At 41.0% G+C, this 21478-nt stretch overlaps 1 protein-coding gene across 3 annotated transcripts in view; it reads left to right on the top strand.

Annotated features, from left to right (window-relative positions):
• klhl5 (kelch-like family member 5) overlaps positions 1–20968 on the top strand; it is a 56344-nt gene extending 35376 nt beyond the window's left edge. For all 3 annotated transcript variants that reach the window (XM_038713488.1, XM_038713487.1, XM_038713486.1), the window contains 10 exons: positions 1267–1463; positions 3099–3311; positions 10222–10408; positions 12397–12621; positions 13267–13342; positions 13472–13558; positions 14717–14791; positions 15097–15234; positions 16126–16297; positions 18437–20968. In XM_038713488.1, the coding sequence (XP_038569416.1) occupies positions 1267–1463; positions 3099–3311; positions 10222–10408; positions 12397–12621; positions 13267–13342; positions 13472–13558; positions 14717–14791; positions 15097–15234; positions 16126–16297; positions 18437–18493 (1427 nt within the window). In that variant the 3' untranslated portion in view covers positions 18494–20968. The remainder of the gene's footprint in view (positions 1–1266; positions 1464–3098; positions 3312–10221; positions 10409–12396; positions 12622–13266; positions 13343–13471; positions 13559–14716; positions 14792–15096; positions 15235–16125; positions 16298–18436) is intronic.
• Positions 20969–21478: the final 510 nt, after the last annotated feature.

Here is a 21478-nt window from a genome sequence, read left to right as displayed (position 1 = left end):
ATGCTTTCAGGTGAAGTGTAGGTCACCCGCGGTCTGGCCACGGTCTGATTGTGCTCAGCCCACAATCACTGTAGTTACACGCGTAAAGCAGATGAAAAAAGACTTAGAAGTAGTACAATACGCTACAGGATGTAGATAAATACGCTACAGGATGTGTTTATGCATGTATAGCATGAGTGAAATGCAAGCCGCTACACAGCCTGCTGTATTGATCAAAATAGAAGTGTAGCTTCTCCATCAGATGTGCGTGAGACGGATGACTTTAAAATGTGGCTGAAACCTTCTGTGTAGACATAACACACTGGTGATATTCTGTATTTTTAGTATTGTCAACAAATCCCATGAAAAAAACAAAACCCTAAATAGATTAATCCTATATATACATGTATTGTCTGCACAGTCAAAGCATGATATGCGTTATTCCTCCATGTCATAGACCAAAAAACACATCAGTGAGCCACACAGTCGCACAGTAGTTGATCCCACACAAACTGTCCTGCTGCTGTACTTTAAATACACAATAGCACAAATACACACCCAAATGTGTATTAATCCACATCTGAAAATAGTTCCCAGAATGGGATTTATTCAAGAGCGTGGTCTTTCAATTTGAGAGTATGACTTATTGATGTCACATTCAGATTGCGTAATGCTTTCCCTCAAAACGCTGCCGTCGCACTCAAACAGCCCCTGCTTGTTCTTGGATTTGCTCTGCTTCTGCTCAAACTGTGTGCTTGCAGATATATTGTTGCTTGCACAGACTGTCGCTGTAGCTTCAACCTTCTCCTCAACGCTCAGATTTATGCTCTGGGATTTTTTGTGCAATCACTACTGTCAAAATCCCCCAACCAACAGAATGTCATAGTCTTGACCAATGAAATGATCCCTGATTTATTGTAGGTGTATTAGCTTTACTTCTTGGAGCTCCCTGTACTGGCAGTTAATCTTTAACCGGGTCACAAAGGTGATGTTTTCTCCTCCAGCACCCTAACGGGAGGCTAGTGTGCTGGACGGCTACTACTATATAGCATGTAGCTATTATAGTAAAAAGTATAGATACTGGTATATGTAATAGCTGTCCTTTAATTCCAAATGTTGTATAGAAAGCAAGGGAAGTACATGACAAAGCCATGGAGAGCGGGACTGGATGAACCTGGTTAAAGAGTAACCACCCAAAAAATATGGAATCCTTTTGTGATATCTTGTCGTCCTTTCTTGCCGTCTGACCGTCTTCCATCTTCTCCATCCTCTGTCTTTATCATCCAGGCCGTCTTGAGTTGAGGGAGGACACCATCGAGTCTCTTCTATCAGCCTCCTGCCTGTTACAGTTGTCGTCTGTGGTTCAGGCCTGCTGTTCGTTCCTCATGAAGCAGCTCCACCCCTCCAACTGTCTGGGTATCCGTTCCTATGCCGACGCTCAGGGCTGCAATGACCTCCAGAGGGCCGCCCACGCCTACACCATGGTGGGTACACCTCCAGCAATTAACTGAGAAAATGAATGAAACTGATTCAGGTGGACCGCAGGTGATGTTCAGGTTTTGACAATTAATGTAAGAACAATAAACAGGCTCCTTTCGGCTCTCCCTTTTACAACTATCCCTCTCCAGTTTTCCAGCCTTTATGTTATTCTTGGTAACAAATTGGTTCCTCATTCGCAAACACACCATTATCGCCACAATGGCTGTTTTCAGCTCAGGGTTGCTATGGTGACTGTGAAATAGCTCTTCCATCGACTTGATTATTCTTCTTCTTCTTTCCTTGTTCTTCACATGCCTTTTTTTCACCCTCTGCGAGTCTGTCAATGTCAGTCTTCCTTTCTCTCTCTGTTTCTCTCTAAGTGGATTATTGTTACTTTAACTTTAATCTGGGGTAATTACGTCGTAGAGGCGATTTTGTCTGGGCGTGTCTGTAATTCAAACACACAGCCAATGTGTAGGAGCTATACAAAAGACTGAAGAGAGAAGTCTAGATTGTTTTCTTTTAGTTTTTATATTTTAAATGTTTTATTATTATTAATATAGTATTGTGGGAATCAGTTCACATTTACATGTAATCTTCCCCTTATCTAATTCCCACAGATAATACCTACCAAAAAAAAAAAAAAAAAAAAAGAAAATATGTCTATAACAGTTATGGCAAACTCTACAGCCACAGTAACGATAATAACCATTGTCACCATTCTCATCACCTCATTGTCACAGCTGACACAATTACTAACCATAATGTGGCTTAACACTGAGGACATGTACCACAAGTGATGTTTGTATGCTGGCCTCTATTCTTAAGTATCTAGTTTACATTTCTACCCCATGCACATTCACTCGGACCTGAAGTCTATTTTGATAATCAGTAAAACGCTTAAGACATTTTTTCAAATCAAAATCAAAAATGCCAGACATTCCTTGGCTCCAAGCTTCTTAATTGCTAAGATAATCTTTTGTGATAGTGAACTATATATCTTTGGATTTAGTGCTGTGTGTGGGACAAAAAGAGTAATCTGAAGATGTCACAGGAAGTGTTACTATTTTGTGATATCTTATAGACCAAACAATTTATTGGTTGAAATGATCTACATGCGATAATGAAAATGATCGTTAGTTGCAGGCCTACTCTCTACTTCTCAAGCAATCTCCGCATCTTATACCACTAAATCATCCCAGCCTTTTTTCATCAAGACCCTTTTTTTCCCAACTGTTCATCCATCTTCCTCTGACCTTTCTCAAGCCCTCATTTCCTCCTTTTTTTTCTCTCCCTTTCTTTCTTTCTATATGTTCCTATTCTTTTTTCCTCCCTTCATTCCCTTTTTCATCTGTACTCCGATATCAGAATCAGAAACGGGCTTATTGCCAAGTAGGTTTTCACATACAAGGAATTTACTTAGCCTAAGTTTACAATTAAAGCATGTGCAATATATATATTCTAAAATGAAGAGCCTTACAGCATTTAAAATGAAGGGGATGTGCAAAATGTTGACAAAAGATCTACAAATGTGAAAAAATAAAAACCTAGATGTTTGCAAAAATGTGCGTTAATGTAACGTGTCATTAATTAATTACTTTTTAAAAAAACTAATCTGACTCTTTCCTTCTGTCCACCAGGAACACTTTTTAGAAGTGGTGGGAGGTCAGGAGTTCCTGTTGCTCCCAGTGGAGGAGATGGAGAGGCTGCTTACCTCTGATGACGTCAATGTGCCAGATGAGGAAACCGTAGTAACCTCTTTGCTAACGTGGGTCAGTCATGACTCCGCCACGCGGGAACGTCACCTACCGTCGCTGCTGGCTCACATCCGACTGCCACTGCTGGAGCCACAGGTGAGAGCTGCAAAGAACTCATTTAATGTAGCTATAATATGTATTTTGATATATTATATGGTGAATAATGCAGAGCTTTATAGCTACTTTCAGCTCATTATATAGCCATTTATGGCCACTGTAGGCAGCTGTTTTCAGTGAAAAGGTTCTATAAAGGCACTGTACACTACCTGCTCAGCACTAAACGGCAGACAGATAGAGTTCAACTAGCTGGTGAACAGAATGGAGCATTTAGCAGCTCAAGAACCAGATGTTTTCCTCAGGAGTTGGTGGAGAACAAAACAGAGTTAAAGATATTAGATACTGGGCCAGTTTGCCAGTTCACTATATCAACTTAAAAGATGATATGTCTAGGGTGTGTTCATAACATTATTCCTGAAGCCCCCAAGTGGCCAAACAATCTTTTACTGCGGGTTTCATAATGGACTTTTTCTCTACCTATACCCCAATAACAGTACTCTCTTTTTCCAATTAAAACATTTTCATATCTCACTTTGTCAAACTCATTGGAATCCTTCCTATGTAAATTAACAAGACAACAGGATTTGATGTGGCACTAAAAACAGAGTCAGCAGCCCATTGTGACTGACTCTAACCGATCGTGGAAACACGACATTGACAAAGAAACTGTATTGATGTGGATCGGTCCCGTCACTGCCTGAGAACTGGTCCACTTGTAAGGTTAGTATTTGCACTGATACTGATTTGGTGTAAAATTGTAAAAGCTTGTGCAAAGGCCTGTCCATGTCCGGTCTCTCTTTGTCTCTTCATCGTTTTCCTCTGTCTCTTCCCTGTTGTCGCTATTTCTCTGTCACGCTCTTAAATCAGTTAAATGGGCTATAATATACCCGCATATTGCTGAGAAGCAAACAGTGAAAAGATTAATTACGAACACTAACAAGAGCACATTAGTTATCTACTGTGTTCATGAGGTTGTTGCCCATATGTCTTGCTGTGTGGCATCCATCAGCACATTTTGAAGCTAAAAAACATTAATATTGTAGGAGCTTTGTTAGAGTTGTTTATGTCTTAATGTCTCTCACAGCAAAGCATGCAGCAAGAGCCTTCCTGACGATCTGCTGGTCTTTTCCACTCACTTTCCTCTTTAGACAATTAGAGAGAGTATGGCCATTACGCTAAACGTAGATCACAACCATTACTTTGTCAGGTGTGTGCTTGTTTGTGCCTGTGTAGAGCCTATATGTGTGTGTCTGTGTATGTATCACCACTCTACCCCCTCCTCTCTTGAGTATCTTGACTGGTAATGTGATGCTGAGAAGTTTATGTGCTAGACAGAACCTCACTTACTGCCTAGGGCGTCGGATGCACACACACACATTTTAAACCTTAATTAAGTTTGATATCTCTCTTAACTGCAGCTAAATTATCTCTTTTCTTCATCTCCTTCATCAGTCATTTCCCACATTGTATATAAAGAAACTGAAGAGATAAAACTCCCCTTGTGCCCTTCGCTTTCCATTTTCTCTGCCTGCGTCTATAACTCCCACTTTTGCAGTTGTGCGGTATACGGGATGAACACCTCAGATATATGGCTTTGCCCTGGGCAACTGAAATCACAAGTAGCTGTAACATGTAATCAGAGGAGAAGATGGATGACAGAGAGTCGAAGCAGTAGAATGGCACTAGAGCGAAGAGAGCAACAGCAAGATAGACATAGAGCTGAGGGTTGATTCAGCCGTTAACAGTGTACCCCTCCCCAACCACCACCATCATGCTAAACTGACAACTTAATTAACATTCAGCAACCTCATGAGCTGTGAAATGCCAATAAAGCAAAGTACAAACCTCATACAGACAAATGATCAATATTAATCAACCAATTAGTCAGCTCTCTATGTAGCCTGATGTGGGATTACTCATCAAGAGGATGTCAATGCACCAAATAAATACCTATAATCCCTTCTCCCCATCACCGCTGTCACACACAAACATAGACACACAAACACAGTTGGCCTAATCTTTTCAGAGCAGCATCTTTGGGCTATAAATCAGACAGTGTGCACCAGGGCAGAAAGTGTGTATGTGTGTGTGTGTGTGTGTGTGTCTTCATCAAAAATGATCATTGATTAATCTGCTGATTATTTTCTTGATTAATCATCTGCCTCAAAATTGGCAGATATAATTTTTAAAGAAGAGGTCATATTATGCTTTTTGTTTTTTTCCCTCTCCTTTATTGTGTTATATATCTTTTTGTGCATGTAATAGGTTTGCAAAGTGAAAAAGCCCAAAGTCCACCCCATTACGATCTTCCACAGAAAACACTGCTCCTGAACTGCCTGAAAGCAGCTCGATTGTAGTCCAGCCTTTACTTCTGTAACTATCTGCGTCACTACGTAACATGCGACATAATGTGGCACTCCCTCAAAAACACTGGTGGAGAAACACACTGAGCTGCAGCACACACAGGGACAAGATTTCCACCCGCTCCCTCCCATAACCCCCACTCTCCCTACAAAAGTTAGATACTCTCCAGGCAGTCAGTGGACATAAAGTTGGAACCATGATGTACAGACAGTTCACAGTTAGAATGTGTATGTTAAACAATACGTTACAAATTAATAACTTAACACGTTACTCTAGTCTAGGTTGTGAAGCTGGACCGAAGCACTGATTACCGGCTTGTCAGGACCCGCCCTACCCTGCTTCTGATTGGCTAGTAGTCCACAACTAGGGACTTCTAACAAAGATCAAATTGGCTAGGGCTGTGGTCGAAAAGTCTTTTTTGCTTAGGAAGGTTCCTAACTGAGTGAAGTGACCCAAAAGTATTTAAGTGGCAGACATGATAAGATCTGGTTGAATTCTCTAAAAGCTAAGGAAAGGAGCCTCAGTGCTTCCTTTCTTATCTCCTATAGCATAGGGTACACCGGACCATCCTTTATGAAAGGAAAGGATATAATGTCATCCCACAATTCCTTGTGGCAGCAACATTTAAAGCAATGCACGTTCTCAGAAGCACATTATGATTCTTGACACACACACAATTTCCTCCTTTCTTTTGGTTTGTTTTAATTTTGCTTTGCTGTAATCTAATGCTTTTATGTTTCGGATTGTTGAAATATGCCATGAAGTGTTGTATTAGAAAAGCAGCCTCATTGAATTGGCGGCCGCTGGCCACATCCACCCAAGCAACCTCCATGTGGCCCAGCACATAATCTAATAAATATAACAAAAAAAGTAAACTACATGTATAGTGAATGAAAGTCCCTAAAGAATGAGCTATATCATTTCCTTATGGTTGAGTTTCACATGCGCTGTACTGATCACCGCCAGTCAAGGCTCAACATAACTGTCCGACCTGCAGCCTCTCCCGCTCCTCTGTGTCTGCAGAGCGCCTCCACACGCGCGCGCGCGCACACACATACGGATCGAAGTCAGCCGGCTGATCAGCGGACGTGGACGACAACTACGCTGGTTAGTGTATGTATGTGGTGCAATAAAGACTTAGCCAATTCTTTACCAACAAACCTGTTTAATAAGCGTAAACATGCAAAACACGATGTTTTAATCTGCCCAGTCACTCATCCACTGCAGCTGTGTTTTGGTTTTAGGCTACACAAGCACAGCGCTAGTTCAGATAATAGCTTATTGTTACAAACAAGCTAAAGTGAAAGCTCTCTGTCTTTAGTAACTGTTCAGCTTAGTTTGCCACTTACATTAAAATATGACACATTATAAACTCAGTTGGTGGAAACAGACCAGCCCTCCGCCCTACCAGCAGCAGCAGAGGGAGGAGGACGACAGGAGGAACTGAGCTGTTCATTCTTTCTAAACTTCACTCAGTATGTTGATGTGAGGAATAGGATTTTATTTTACTGACATGTTAGATTTGTTTCCAGTGAGCTATTAGTGACTTTGCTGTTGTAAATCATGTTGCTGCTTGAGAAACAACATTTAGTTAATAAAAAATGTTAATAAAAATTATTTTTTTAAATAAAATATGCAGTTATTTAGTAATAAATAGGACTGATAAGAGCTTTACCAATACAAGTGTGTCAATAAAATCCTAATGATCCCAACTCCTGAGAAAATGTCCGGGCCATCTCTGTGTCCTGGTTTTAAAATCCGGCCCAGTCGAATCTGTAATTGAATAGTCCTGGTCTGCAGTGATCATAGTAATATATCTTCCTAACAAAAGTTAGAGTGGGATACAAAATACAAACTGGGATCCAGAGAATGTCTCATACACTAGAGCTTCTACTGTTCATTAAGCCTTACAAAGAAGTGTTGCATCAAGAAAGTACTGTAACTTGAGCTTTTGAACTTTTTGTATACTGTAATTTAATAAAACTATAACTAAATTACTGAGAAGATCCTGTTACTGAAACAAATAACTAAGTTACTAAAACATTACATTATATACTAAACAAGACATTTTGAAAGCTTGAACATTGCCTTTGTCTCTTTTGTCCCGGATTGAATGGGCCCCTCTGACAAAACAACTGGCCCCAGCCTGGCCCCCTTAATAAAATTGGTCTAGAACCGCCACTGGGCTGGAGGGTGAGTGTGAGCAAGCATTTTCAATGTGACAACCATTTCCATTATTTGGTGACTGGTAGCCTACCCTATAGGCCTTTTTGCTTTCTTGATTATGAAGTAATATAAAACAACACAGGGTGGCGCAGTGACAAAGATTTGTAGTGTATACTAACAACATTTTAGTTTCATCATGACAGGTCACGTCAGTAACATCCGCCGTCGAATAATTACGTCGCCTAATAGAGCAGTCGGATTTTCTGAGCCCTGTGGTCGTCTTTTCCTAAGTCTTTATGAATTGTCCTTCACATCTTTCCTTGACCTCATGACGTTTTCCATCGAGGTTAAGGACAGGTGGTTAGGAAAGGAGATTTTCTTGACTTTTAGACCGCAGCCTAGAAGTCCTTAACTAAGGACTAAATAGAAGTCCTTAACTAAAGGACTTCTTACAAAGATCAAATTGAAGTGAGATGCTTCACGCCCTTGCTAAAACGGAGCGGTCAACACACAGGGTGAAAAGTGGTGCAGCAGCAATGTGCAGTATGACAAAAATGTGGTGTTTTTTGAAAATTAAACCATATAAATTGTTTCTTTCTTATTTCTGTTTTTTTTTTGCTTAACTTTCTGAAAAACCCAAATTTATTTAGTTTCTCAACATTCTCTCATTTGCGAAGCTGGCACCAGGGCATTTTTGGCATTTTTGCTTTAACAAGACTGAAGCCATGCTAACATGCTCGCAATGACAATGCGAACATGCTGATGTCATCAGTTTTGCAGGTATGTGGTCATAAACCAAAGTATTGGACAAAGTTGACTTATGATGGTGCTAGAGGAAAAGTCATTGGATCACCAAGGTTGGTAGGCTGCATTGTCTGTCCACCACAAATATCTGTACTGAATTTCATGGCAGTCCATCCGATACTTGTGGAGACATTTCACTCAAAACTACAAAGGTGAACCTCATGAGGGGACAAAAAGTCAGTATGCTTTATCCTCAGGGTATCATGAATGTTAGCAACCGTTAGACCAACATTGACCATCCATCTGGAATTACTTAAATGATTATCAAAATATTTGCAGATTAATTCTCTGTCAATGGTCTAATCGATTCATTGACTTATAGTTTCAGCTCTGGGGTAGAAGGCGACTGAATAGCATGTCTTGCAAATGAGAGAAGAGTAAAGAATGAAAAACGTACCTTGGTGTTGGATGTGTGCTTCAGTCTGTATGGGAGATCGTTTGCCATCAGTGTCTGTCTTCTTTTGTCCAAGTGTGAGCTAAAGTAGAGAGGGGAGAATTTACTTTCCTGCTGCCCACTGCGAGGTAAAGAGTGGACAGAGAGGAGAAGGTGGGGCGCCTGCAGGTTTCAGTCTTATCTCGCCCTCCACATTCAGTCCTTCTCAGCGTGATGGACAAATAGCACTGGAGAGGACAAACACGGTTTTCGATCTCTGTCCTTCTTTATCACGCACACACACAAATCAATGCCGAAATAGGGTTCACCCTAATTTGATCTGTGATTGTATGCAATGGAAGCGTGGATTCACCCTGGTGTGTAAGCTGCTTATCCATTTACCATGCTTGCTTTACGCTCTCAGGCTGGGAAAATTGATTTTATATTCAGTGACCAAATATAATTATTTAGGCCAAATCTTTCTTTTCTTTGCAGTGGTGGGAATTATGGCGGAGAAAAAAAGAGGGTGTGATCAAATATACTCTATTATAGTTGCTCTCTGTGACTGAATCTTAGCAGCAATTTCTGAACTTCCCCACTGACTTAGCTTCAGCCAGCACACACACACACGCAGTCTGGAAACTTCAAATGACTTTTATAAGCAATATCTGTCTCCTCTGGAACCTCTACAGCTTTCCATCTATTAACACACATACACAAACACACACCTATCTAAATGTAAATCATGCCTTCTTGCCTTCAGGGGAAACTTGCTTTTCACCACCCTGCCTCTCTCACAGGCCGTGATTTCATGTGGATATATTTTAAGGAACAGGCTGGTGGATTGAAGTGCTTCATGCTGCAGCCCCTGGCTGTCTCTATGTGCGTCTATCTGTGTGTGATCACAGATGAGGTTAGAGGGTATGGACTGAAAGCTGATGAGATGTTGAGTACAGATTAGTTCACCAGTGTGTCAGATGATCAGTGTGTGCTTGCTTGTTTGTGTGTGTGTGCGTGAGCACTAATGGCTGTTTCTCTGATCTGATCTAATCTCTCAATCAATGAGAGAACAGCTTTCTTTCGACCCTGAGAAATCCACAATCAGTGATAACATTATAAGCCACGCTGGCCCACACCCGCATTACACACACACACTTTGCATTTGTTTCCGCTTCTTGTTGATAGCAGTTGTCACATGTCCCTTGTGTGTTCATGTGTGTGTTTTTTTTCATATGTGTGTAGTTCTTGGCAGACCTGGAGTCCAACTCTCTGCTCCGAGACAGTATGGAGTGCCAGAGGTTGGTGATGGAGGGGATGAAGTATCACCTCTTGCCCCAGCGCCGGCCCCTGCTTCAGAGTCCCCGTACAAGGCCCCGCAAGGCCACAGTCGGAGCCATGTTTGCCGTAGGAGGCATGGATGCTACGAAAGGTAGAACAGTCACTTTCACATAACCACAGACAACCAGTATTACATATACTCTATATGGTGTATGTACATATTTAGTAGGGATGGGGGTGGGGGATCGATTCAGCATTTTATCAACCTTATTATTTAATTAAATAAATTATTAATATCGCAACCACAATCTACTTTTTGTACTAGAATATTAAAATCAATAGCTTTTTTAGTCCACTAAATGGTGCTAGATTTTTTTTTCTGGTGAGATCAGCAGAGGTCACAATCAGTAAGGTTGGTAAGAAGTTAGTCAGTGAGATAAACAGATCTTATAAGATAAAGCAGATGTTGACAGAGTTTTCCACTGGGGATGTAATTGGCAGTTGAAAAAAGTAATATATCGTCAATAGTCCGCATGTTGCAAAATGTTTAAAATCGCAATCATATCATATCATGACTTAAGTATCGTGATAATATGGTAACAGATTATCAGGTAACACTGATTATCGCCCCTGAAAGTAGAATCCCTCAGATTAAACAGCATATTGGTGACTTAGGCTCGTCTGTCCAGCCAAGCCTCAGGAGCTTAGGTGTTGTTTTTGATTCTGAAATGTCCTCTGTGCATCTGTGACACCACGATGGTGGAACAAGCTACCACATACCATCAGAGCAGGGGCGTCCCTCTCTAACTTCAAGAAGCTCTTGAAAACTCATCTCTTCCGAGAACACTTCCTCTTATAACACCTCTAACTCCTAACATCTAACATGCACTTCCTGTGCTCTTCTTCTTCTATCCCCTACAATGATCTTGTATTGATTGCACTTTTTATTACCTCTAATTTGCGATATGTGCCATTAGCTCTTACTAGTATTTATTGCTGCTTTTATTAACATGTATTGTCAGTTGTAGATCGCGTGCTGTATTTTATGCTGTGTTAATGATTGTATGTTGTTCCTCAAATGTAAGTCGCTTTGGATAAAAGTGTCTGCCAAATGAGTAAATGTAAATGTCCTTAGAGTACCACTCTAAACAACTAGTTAGAAACTCTTTCTTCCAACTAAGGAATATTTCAAAATGAATAATAATAAGTCAAAGGGTGAGTTGGAAATGATCACTCATGCTTTTATTTCTTTCGTTTAGATTACTGTAACGGCCTTTTTACTTGTTTGAGCAAGAAAGAGCTTTGCCGTCTCCAGGCTGTTCAGAACTCTGCTGCAAGGCTTTTAACTCACATTAACAAAAGAGCGGACATGACACCTGTTTTAGCAGCACTTCACTGGTTACCAGTCCAGTGTGAAATTCAATTTAAAATCCTTACTTATTGACCCTGCACGGTCAAGTTTCTCCCTACATCTCTGAGTTGATGCAGCTTCATACTCCGAACCGTAGTCTGACTCTGAGGTCATCAGGTCAGAGGTTGTTAGTGGTTCCCCACACTCATTTTAAAACCAGAGGGGACCTAGGCTGTGGAATGCATTGCCTACCTTTCTACGTTGTGTGAATTCAGTTGATTCTTTTAAAAAGCAACTGAAGACACTGCTAGTCAAGCAGGCTTTTAGTTAGACGTGGGGTTTTTATGGTTTTTATTCTATGTTTTCCATTTGTATTAAATTTTCTTATGCATTGTATTTTACTTTGTTGGATTGTTTTACATTTTATTGTGAAGCACTTTGGGATTTCTATCTGTGAAAGGTGCTATACAAATAAACTTTACTTACTTACTTACTTACTACTCCGGTGATTCCCAACTCTAGTTGTAAGTGTTGTATATTTTTAGTTACCGGTCATGTTTGCTTTTTTTTGATAGTACACCGTAGGGTGGGGTGGGTGGTCGACCAGAGACGTTACAATTATGTGGTCATCATCGATAAATCGATAAAAAGAAAAAAAGTTTTGCTGAGAAGGTACAGATAAATGTACTGGAGTAGGAGGCAGCCACAGGCACTAACTCCATGTAGTTGGACAGCTCAAAATTAGAGCTCATCAAGGGACACCGTTTTATTTTACATGTTTTCTCCAGGTGCTACCAGTATCGAGCAGTACTGTCTGCGTCGGGACACGTGGAGGCAGGTAGCCACCATGAGTGGACGGAGACTGCAGTTTGGTGTAGCCGTCCTGGATGGCCGTCTCTATGTGGTGGGCGGCCGAGATGGACTCAAGACCCTCAACACTGTGGAGTGTTACAACCCACACAGCAAGACATGGAGCGTCATGCCTCCCATGTCCACACACAGGCATGGCTTAGGTGAGCCCCATGTTTGAAAAGAAATGTGATATACATACAGTGCAAGCTGAAAAGGGCTTGTTGATTAGACTTATTCTTGAGGGGGATGGATAAACTTTTTATTATTTGGATGAAGTATTTCAAAGATAAATGTTACAATATTATATATATTTTTTTAAATAGTGTTTTATTGATGTTTGCTAAAAGAATTGTCTTTTCACTCCAAACACAGTGAGGTCTGTTTCAGCTCCATAACAGCACCTCTGGTGTAACTGATTCAGTGTCATGCTCAAGAGCACTTCAACAGGGCGGACTGAACCTGTGAATCTATGTGGACAGTCTCCCCACTCGCTGTGCAAGCCAACTATTACAATGACAAAATTTAGTGCTACATTGTTTTTATAAATGTGTGCATGTGTGTGGACAGAGGATTAAAACGCACATCTGGCACCACAGATGTTCTGGCAGATAAAACCCTTGAGTATGGAGGTGTCAACGTGCTGCTAACTCTGTACGCCTAGTGCCTTGGGTGTGGCTGCGCACACACAATAAAAACTCACACTCTTGTCTCATGTGCGTGTGTGTGGTTTTATGAGCTTGTCTGAGCTGATAGTGTTTTGCGAAGTTGCCATGATTTAATCATGCATGTGTGGTTGTGCATCACAGGTGTAGCTGTTCTGGAGGGGCCCATGTACGCAGTAGGAGGACATGATGGCTGGAGCTACCTCAGCACAGTGGAGAGGTAAGCTTGTGAAAATACAAGCTTTAAGCCGCAGTCAACTCATAACTTGCTGGAACATTTTTAGAAGTTCAGATTTTTTTTGTTTTACTATGTGCTGGACTGAGAAGTTGTTAACATAATTTTTACTAGGTGGGACCCCCAAGCTCGCCAGTGGAGCTTTGTTGCGAGTATGGCTACACCCAGAAGCACAGTGGGAGTAGCTGTACTCAGTGGCAAGTAAGTATGAGCTCACAAATCCACTCACGTATTGCTTCACACATCTACATTATCCAAGTTAAAGATTCAATATTAGCATGTTCTCTGTAGCACTGAATGTGCTTTTTGTTATTTGTTTGGGACATCTGTTGGTTGACATCTTGCTCTTGTTCCTAAGATTGCTGTATGCAGTTACTGCAAGTCATTTTGGACAAAAGTGTGATCTGAATGTAATTTCATAGAGGTTTTTAGCAATTTTAGAGATTACACATACATACGGTACTTATTCAAAAGACAGAGTGTGATTTATACTGTATACTGTGAAACCAAACAGTTTTGATCCAGCAGCTAAGCCCCTAAGCTTTTTATCCAGAGGATAAAAATTATGAATTTGTCATGTCTCTGCTTGTTGGGAAGATGAAGGTAACAGAGGAAATGTATTTTACTGTAACTGGTTTATGAAATGCCTCCTTTGCTGTACAGACACAAGGCAATATCAGTGATAATACTCTGAGTCACTCGTGCACAAATGCACACATTAATAGTGGGATTGAGTGTTGCTAAGTTCAGGACTGGAGTCTCTAGAGTTTATTAGATTGCAGTATTGCACTGTTGTTTTTATTTTTCTGTGCCTCAGAGAGACGCTGCAGAGAAAAGCTTTATAGATGCTAATTAATACAGAAACAACTCATATGGCTAAGCATGCCCAGCAGGTGTGGTGTGTGTGTGTGTGTGTGTGTGTGTGTGTGTGTGTGTGTGTGTGTGTGTGGGCGGGCACAGGCGTGTGTTTGCCACGCTGCATGCATTTGTGAAAGTGCATGTATGTGTTGTGTATTCTCTGGGCTCTTTTCCTGACAGAGCTCATTACTTGCTTGACTGGTTCTGATGCACTTCTTTCATTGCCCACCCAACTCCACATCCATGGATGGGTGTACGCACGCACATGCACACACACACACACACACCAAGTGATGCCCCAAGAGTGTTTGCTGATTGATTTTTCTCACCTCATTGTCCCCAAATCCTGCACAACACATACACACACACACACACACATAAATACACCCTTATACCATCTGTTTCAGTGTCACTAAATTGAAAAGGGACTTCCAGAGTCCAGAATCGTGTGCTGTGTGTGTGTGTGTCCACAGGGATAACACCATCTTCTGTCTTCACCAGGTTGTATGCAGTAGGAGGTCGTGACGGCTCATCCTGCCTGCGCTCAGTGGAGTGTTTCGACCCCCACACCAACAGGTCAGAGATGAGGGACTTCATTTGACCAGAATTAATTGCTGTGTCCTGCTTTATATCCTGCCTGGTGTTCTTTGTGGGGAAGCACATCTTTCCTTTTAAGGTTATTTACCCACAGATCAAAGGAGACAGCTAACCCTCTCAGGACGTTACAATAGATTCAAAGAACTTCTGTTTTTTGAGCAGGCTACATTCATTAATGTCTTTACTGGAAGTGCTGAGAAGAAGTTCTTATTGGTCCTATAGGCAAATAATCTCCTTTTTAGATTTTCCTCTGTATGTTTAATGTTGTTTTTCTCCGTCTACAGGTGGAGTGGTTGTGCTCCCATGGCTAAAAGGCGTGGAGGTGTAGGTGTGGCCACATGGCATGGCTTCTTGTATGCCATCGGAGGTCATGATGCGCCAGCCTCATCCCTTGCATCTCGGCTAAGTGACTGTGTGGAGAGGTGAGTCTATATGTACTTTAAAACTAGCAGTGATGTAAACATATTCGTACATTTACACAGGTTATGCTGTCTTTTTGTGTTGTATTTAATATGTCTTTTATGTGATGGCTGACTATATATTAAATGTTGTTTAATGAGATTAAAGCGTCTTTAAATTATTATTATTATTATTAAGTTTTTGTTTATAGAAAAAATAGGCAGTCCTGATGAACATTGGCACAGTCACTGTGACCTGTAGGAAGGGGGTTAGCAGCGTAGGATGTTATTTTTTTGTACTACCACTTGGGGCACCAGAGTCTGAAATTTTTTAACTCTGCACAGAATGGTTTTAAAGGAATAGTTCAACATTGTGAGAAATATGCATATTTACTTTCTTGCCAAGAATTAGTAGGTGAAATACTGAGCTGCGCTTAGGACCTGGTTAGCTTAGCATAACATAATTCAATGTTAAACAACATACAGGTGCTGGCAGATGTATGTTGTACACACATAGAAGACAGTTACTAGAGATATCTTTACAGGCACGATGGTACCATACCTAGCAACCTCACAGTGATGACACAACTCTGGGAAGTTAGTGTGCCAAGAAATATTTATAGCACATAACTCTCACTAAAACCCCAAATTGTAATTTTGGCATATCTGTTTGTGTACAGATTTAAAAAATGAGATATAGCATGTTACTTTATTAGCTTTAGATGTGCTGGCAGTATGTTTTTGTAGAGCCAGGAAAGCTCTTCCCCACTGCTTACAGTCTTTATACTAAGCTGAGCTAGGTTTGCCTTCTCGCTCCCGCTCTCTAAATGTTGAACGATGGCCCAAGGTCTGGAATAGAACAAACCAACGTATTTTCTCACTCTGTGTGTTGTGTGAACCTGTGTCTGTGTACAGGTATGACCCTCAGACAGATGTGTGGACGGCAGTTGCCCCCATGAGCATCAGCAGAGATGCCGTTGGTGTTTGTCTCCTTGGCGACCGCCTCTATGCTGTGGGCGGTTATGACGGGCAGGTGTATCTCAGTACTGTAGAAGCTTATGACCCTCAGACAAATGAGTGGACACAGGTACACACTTAAAACACACACATAAATGCAGTTTATATACTGAATGTTTGGATGGAAAGAGTCTGTACAAATTAATAAGCTACATTCTCTCTCTATTCTGCTACATATGCAGCAGATTTATATCCATGCACTTATAATTTGTGCATAAAACACATTGGCTGTAGCTCAGCAAAAACAAGTAATAAATCATGATGTACACCAATAAAGTTGTTATATAAACACACAGTCATGGTTTGACCTTCTTCCACCTCCTCTCCATGCGTCTTGCCATGTTTTCATTATGTAAATGTGTGTTTTCCTCATGCTAATATTGTCCTTGCCGCCGCAGCAGTAGGGGAAAGAGGGGGCTGTTTAAGTTGAGCAGTCTTATTCAACAGAAGTGTATCACACTTCAGTTTATACCTCATCTCCCTGCATAGCCCCAGAGGATTTCCAACTAAAGTCACTGGAAATCTGCTATTTTGGAGACACGTACCATGCTGAGAATAAGAGGGGGTGTAGGGTGGGAGGATATAGAATACAGAGAACGCTCAAACTGACACAGAGGGATGAGGACAAACTGAGATGTGAGGGGACATGTTGAGACCATTAAATGTGTCCTCTGTTCATTGTCACAAACTGAAACAAACAAACCCGTGGATGGGTTGTCTGTCCTCTCCTAGTGGCATCACTTCCCCTGCTTGCTTTAGCACAAATCTGTCAATCTTTTTACTTCCAAGACAGATACCACGGGTGGTAAGTTCATGTTTAAAATTACGTGACAGACAAACAACTTTGACTATCTGTGGCTGCAAAAACTGACAGGACTAGACAACCACAAAGACACAAAGCTTCCCTTAGAGCCAAAGGATTATTGTCGCTCCCTGCTGTGCTGTGTTTCTTTGCAAGGAGCAAAGAGGTCAGAGCCTAGACGACAAACATCACATAGTAAACCATTCCCTTACGCTGGCTAACTGAGTTCATTCTTGTCCTTGGAAACAGCAAATGGCCAAACAATCTCACCTAAAGGTCCATTTAGTAGTTGTTCCGGAGCTTTCCGTCATATCTCATGATCTCTGTCAGCAGATAGAATTTGCCAGTGTTCACAGAAATGTAGATGTTCAAATTTCAATTTCATTTGAGCGTTAAACCTGCAATAAAACATTTTTTTGGCCCCTTGGGAGCAACTGAAACAAACACGACATATTATCACCTTTTAAGCTGTACTTGTCAGCAAACAGTTGCCTATTTACACATCCAGCAGGCACAGAGCAACATTATGATTCAGTTGGAGTTGTGTTTCTGGCCACCTGATGAATTTAAGTCCAATGTTCATTCTCTTTTGAGCTCTGTTTTTTTGGTCTCCACCAACTGAGGGAAATATTTGTCTCTATAGCTGCTAAATGCTCTGTGGGTTCACCAGCTTGTCGCTAACTGTGTGTGTCTGCAGTTTGGTGCTGAGCAGGTGTTGTACAGTGGGTTTTTAGAGCTTTTTCAATGATAACAGCTGCAACAACACTATGAGAGCAGTGAGAGTGAACCAAAGCAATAAAGTTGTGGGCTGGGAAACTAAAAGCTGAAAGTTACAATAAGGATACAAAATTAGCACCAGCCACCAGCCAAATGCTGGTAAAATGTGCAATTGCTGGGAGATTTCCTTCATTCACCAGCCAAAAAAACAATGGTAATTTATTGAGGGGCTGGTAAAATTTGAACATTCACTAGCCATTAGGCCGGTGGAGAAAAAATCTTGCACTCTGAGCTCCATATAGCTGAAGGGAGCTTCTGACTTAGTTGATAACTCTCTGTTCATCACTACGAGTGACCTATTAGACATTACACATAGTCACTGGAGACATTTGTTTAAAAAAAATGTTATAGACACTTTAAGGACTTCTCAACAATGTTAGCTTAAAAGTTAGTTTTTAAGGTTGATGACTGTGTAGTATTGGCTATCCATTAGGTCTAAAAAAGCCCTCCTGAAAATGTCATTGAATTTCCCCTACTTCCAGCAAGAGCAAGTTGTCTAATAACAAATGAAACATGAAAATGACATGATTTCACATGACTACACTGATTTATAGTTATTAAACATCCATTGCAACCCCTTTTTAGTATCCAGCAGTGACTGTGATTCTTGTGTTTTCTTTGCCTTTCCAGGTAGCACCTCTGTGTGTGGGCAGGGCAGGAGCATGTGTGGTGGCCGTCAAACTGTGACAAACACAAACACCAACACTCAATGGCGGACAGTGCATGATGTGGCTCGGAGACCCTCCCTTTTTATTACTGCTGACGAGGTCACTGAAGTTACACCAAGAAACCCATCTGCCTGCCAGCATGTGACCAACACCAGGACATGAGAGACTGATTACTGAACACACTTCAGGTTTTACACTTCGGCAAAGTCAAATATTACCCTCCATAACGACGGCCTATCATCCATTTTATGGTCTATTAAAGTTTTCATATTGCAACATCTTGATAACTTCTGCCACAGAAGTGAACTGCCACCGCCACCCATGATGAGGAGGAATCTGCGCTGTTTATCTGAGCATGACAGAACAGCTGTCTTACAGCTTTTTTTTCTTTCTCTTGCCTATTATGTTGTTCCTGTAGACAAGGTGGGACTCACACACACACACACACATAGAAAAACATGCTTTCAGCTTCTATTTCTGCTGACAGAAAGGTGAGAGACACAGCGAGAGATTGTCAAGACTGTTGAGATGCCTCATCATTTTACGCTCTTGGTTTTCCTAACAATGTCTGATATTGTGTTTAGATGCTATTTTAATATATTCGCTATTATTTTATGCTGCAGCTGACAAGTGCCCTCCTCCTCTTTCTTTCCTTTTCTTGAACACTGACAGATGAAAGAAGGACTTTTGACATAATCAGCACAACCTTATGAACAGCCATACTGTAAGGAACTGTGACGCTCTTTATTCTTTTCAGGCAAAAACACATCACAATTTATCTAATATGTCTTCCATGTTGCATCAGCTCACATCTGAAGCACGTAGTATACTGTGATTTGCAATTTATGGTAACTTTTTTCAAACTTTTTTTAAACTTTTTGCTTTTTTTTATCCTTGTACTTCTGGCATGGTTCACATAATTAAGGTCTGTGAAGTACTATTATTGGGCTTACAGGCTGAGTAATGATAAGTGTAACTGTGGCCCTTTGTTGATCCCGATAGGGAAATTTTATTTTCAATTTCCCACAGAGCACAGGGTTAGCTATTTACAGACCTGCTGTTATACATGGTCAGTTGAGCTTTTCTGTCCTACCTTCTCTGTCTCCACTGTAGAAGTTTGTGTGTGTGTGTGTGTGTGTACGTGTGTGCGTGTGTGTGCATTTGTTTGGGCGTTTAGAGATTGCAAGGAGTGTATTTTTATCTCAAATGAGAATCTTCCCCCTTCCCCTCTCCACATCTTCAATTCCCTGCTGCTTTCTCTTCATCCCCATTTTCCCATTTCATCACCACACACACACACACACACACACACACACACACACACACACACACACACACACACACACACACAAACACAAACACAAATACACACACCACTACGTTTCAGAGCCGAATTGGATACCCAGATGAAATGAACAGCAGACCATATAATGAGACCATGAATTTAATAACATTGATTCAGCCGCTGTCAACATTTCGTTTGATGTCGAGTTCAAAGTGTTATTAGATTTGATGCCGCTGCAGACAAAGTATCAGACATTAGCGGAAAATTAATCCCGTCAAACAACCTCATGCGTTCATGTTTGGGGGCTTGTTTGAATGAACTTACTGTACATGTCAAGAAACCTCAAGAATACAAAGATGCTGACACATGCCACAGTAATCTTTTGCTGCACACTTAAGGGTGTAGTTACCCTGCTCGTGTGTATGTATGTGTGTGTGTGTGTGTGTGGACAGCAAACTCCTGACAGTGAGAGGCAAAGCAGGCATCCTGTCTGAAATGACAGATCTAGAGCTAATGGAGCCCCCAGGATGCACTTCGCAAACACACACATGGACATATCACAAACACACACACACACACACTTAACCACACAGCTGAAAGCCAAGTGCTTCAGGAGCCAGTGAAGATTGAAAAGCCTTCCATATTTGCCGGCTTGACATCTGAAAAGCAGAGATGGGCAGGCTAGCGTTCCCCCACATCTGAGCTGCTGTTTATTCAAGCCTAATGCACTGCCGCATTATTCTATTTTCTTCCCCTTCAAACCTGCTGCAGTTTATTTACAGAGTAATTCTCTTTAGATCGGAGCAGAAGTGTGTCACCTCCACTGTGGAGATGTAGTCAGAGACTTTGATTTCAGTCAGAGATTAAAAATAAAGACATTCCATATCAAATCTGTATATTTAGTGTATAATATGTACATAAATAAATATAAAATCTGTATGTAGTCTTAATGCATTCTGCTGTATATTATACAGTGCACACTGAATGTACCTTGTGTTATTGTGCGTTTCTTTTTTTTACCATGAATTGAGATGAAGTAGTAATAAAATGAAGCTCGGTGAGAAATGCTACAGCTGCTCATCTCCTCTTTTTGTACCAGAATATTACACCTCCTCGTTTACAATATAAATTATGTATGGACAATATATATATGCCGCTGTAATATGCTGTTATTGGTCTTTTTTACATTAAAGTCAAGATGTGATTTAACACTTGTTTTTGTTATTTTAACAGGAACAACTAAATCAGGTTTATGGTACAGATGTTTCTGCAAGCAGTTTCCATTTGTCACAAAAGCACTATAAATGCTATTGTGGTATAAATTAGTGTGTTTATATGTGGCTCTTATCTCTTAACAGCATCCCCATCAGAGCAGTCCTAGCAAATGCTTAGGCAGTTCAAAGGTTTTTGTGGTTTTGGCTCTGAATTAATTTTCTGGGCCTGGAGGTTAATATATATCCTCATAATTCTTAATTGTGGATGCTCTAACTTAAAAGCGCAATCTGAGAAACAGCAGCAGGGCGAAGCATTCGCCCGAGTGAAACTTGTACAAGAAAAAGGAATGCTCACAATTTACAGATACTTTAACCCCGGGACAACCGCCAGTAGCCAACTGATTCACTTTGTTATTTATTGCAGGGGAAGCTTTAAATCATAACCAGCTCTGAAAAACGGCTCCCGGTGATGCTGAGAAATGATGCCAGTGACCTTGTCTCGCTG

Source organism: Micropterus salmoides, unplaced genomic scaffold, assembly GCF_014851395.1.
Source record: "Micropterus salmoides isolate LMB-PRFRI ecotype aquatic unplaced genomic scaffold, ASM1485139v1 Ms_hic_scaffold_12, whole genome shotgun sequence".
Classification (NCBI taxonomy): Eukaryota; Metazoa; Chordata; class Actinopteri; order Centrarchiformes; family Centrarchidae; genus Micropterus; species Micropterus salmoides.
Note: the sequence above shows the minus strand (reverse complement) of the source record. Positions and strands in the feature narration are given on the sequence as shown.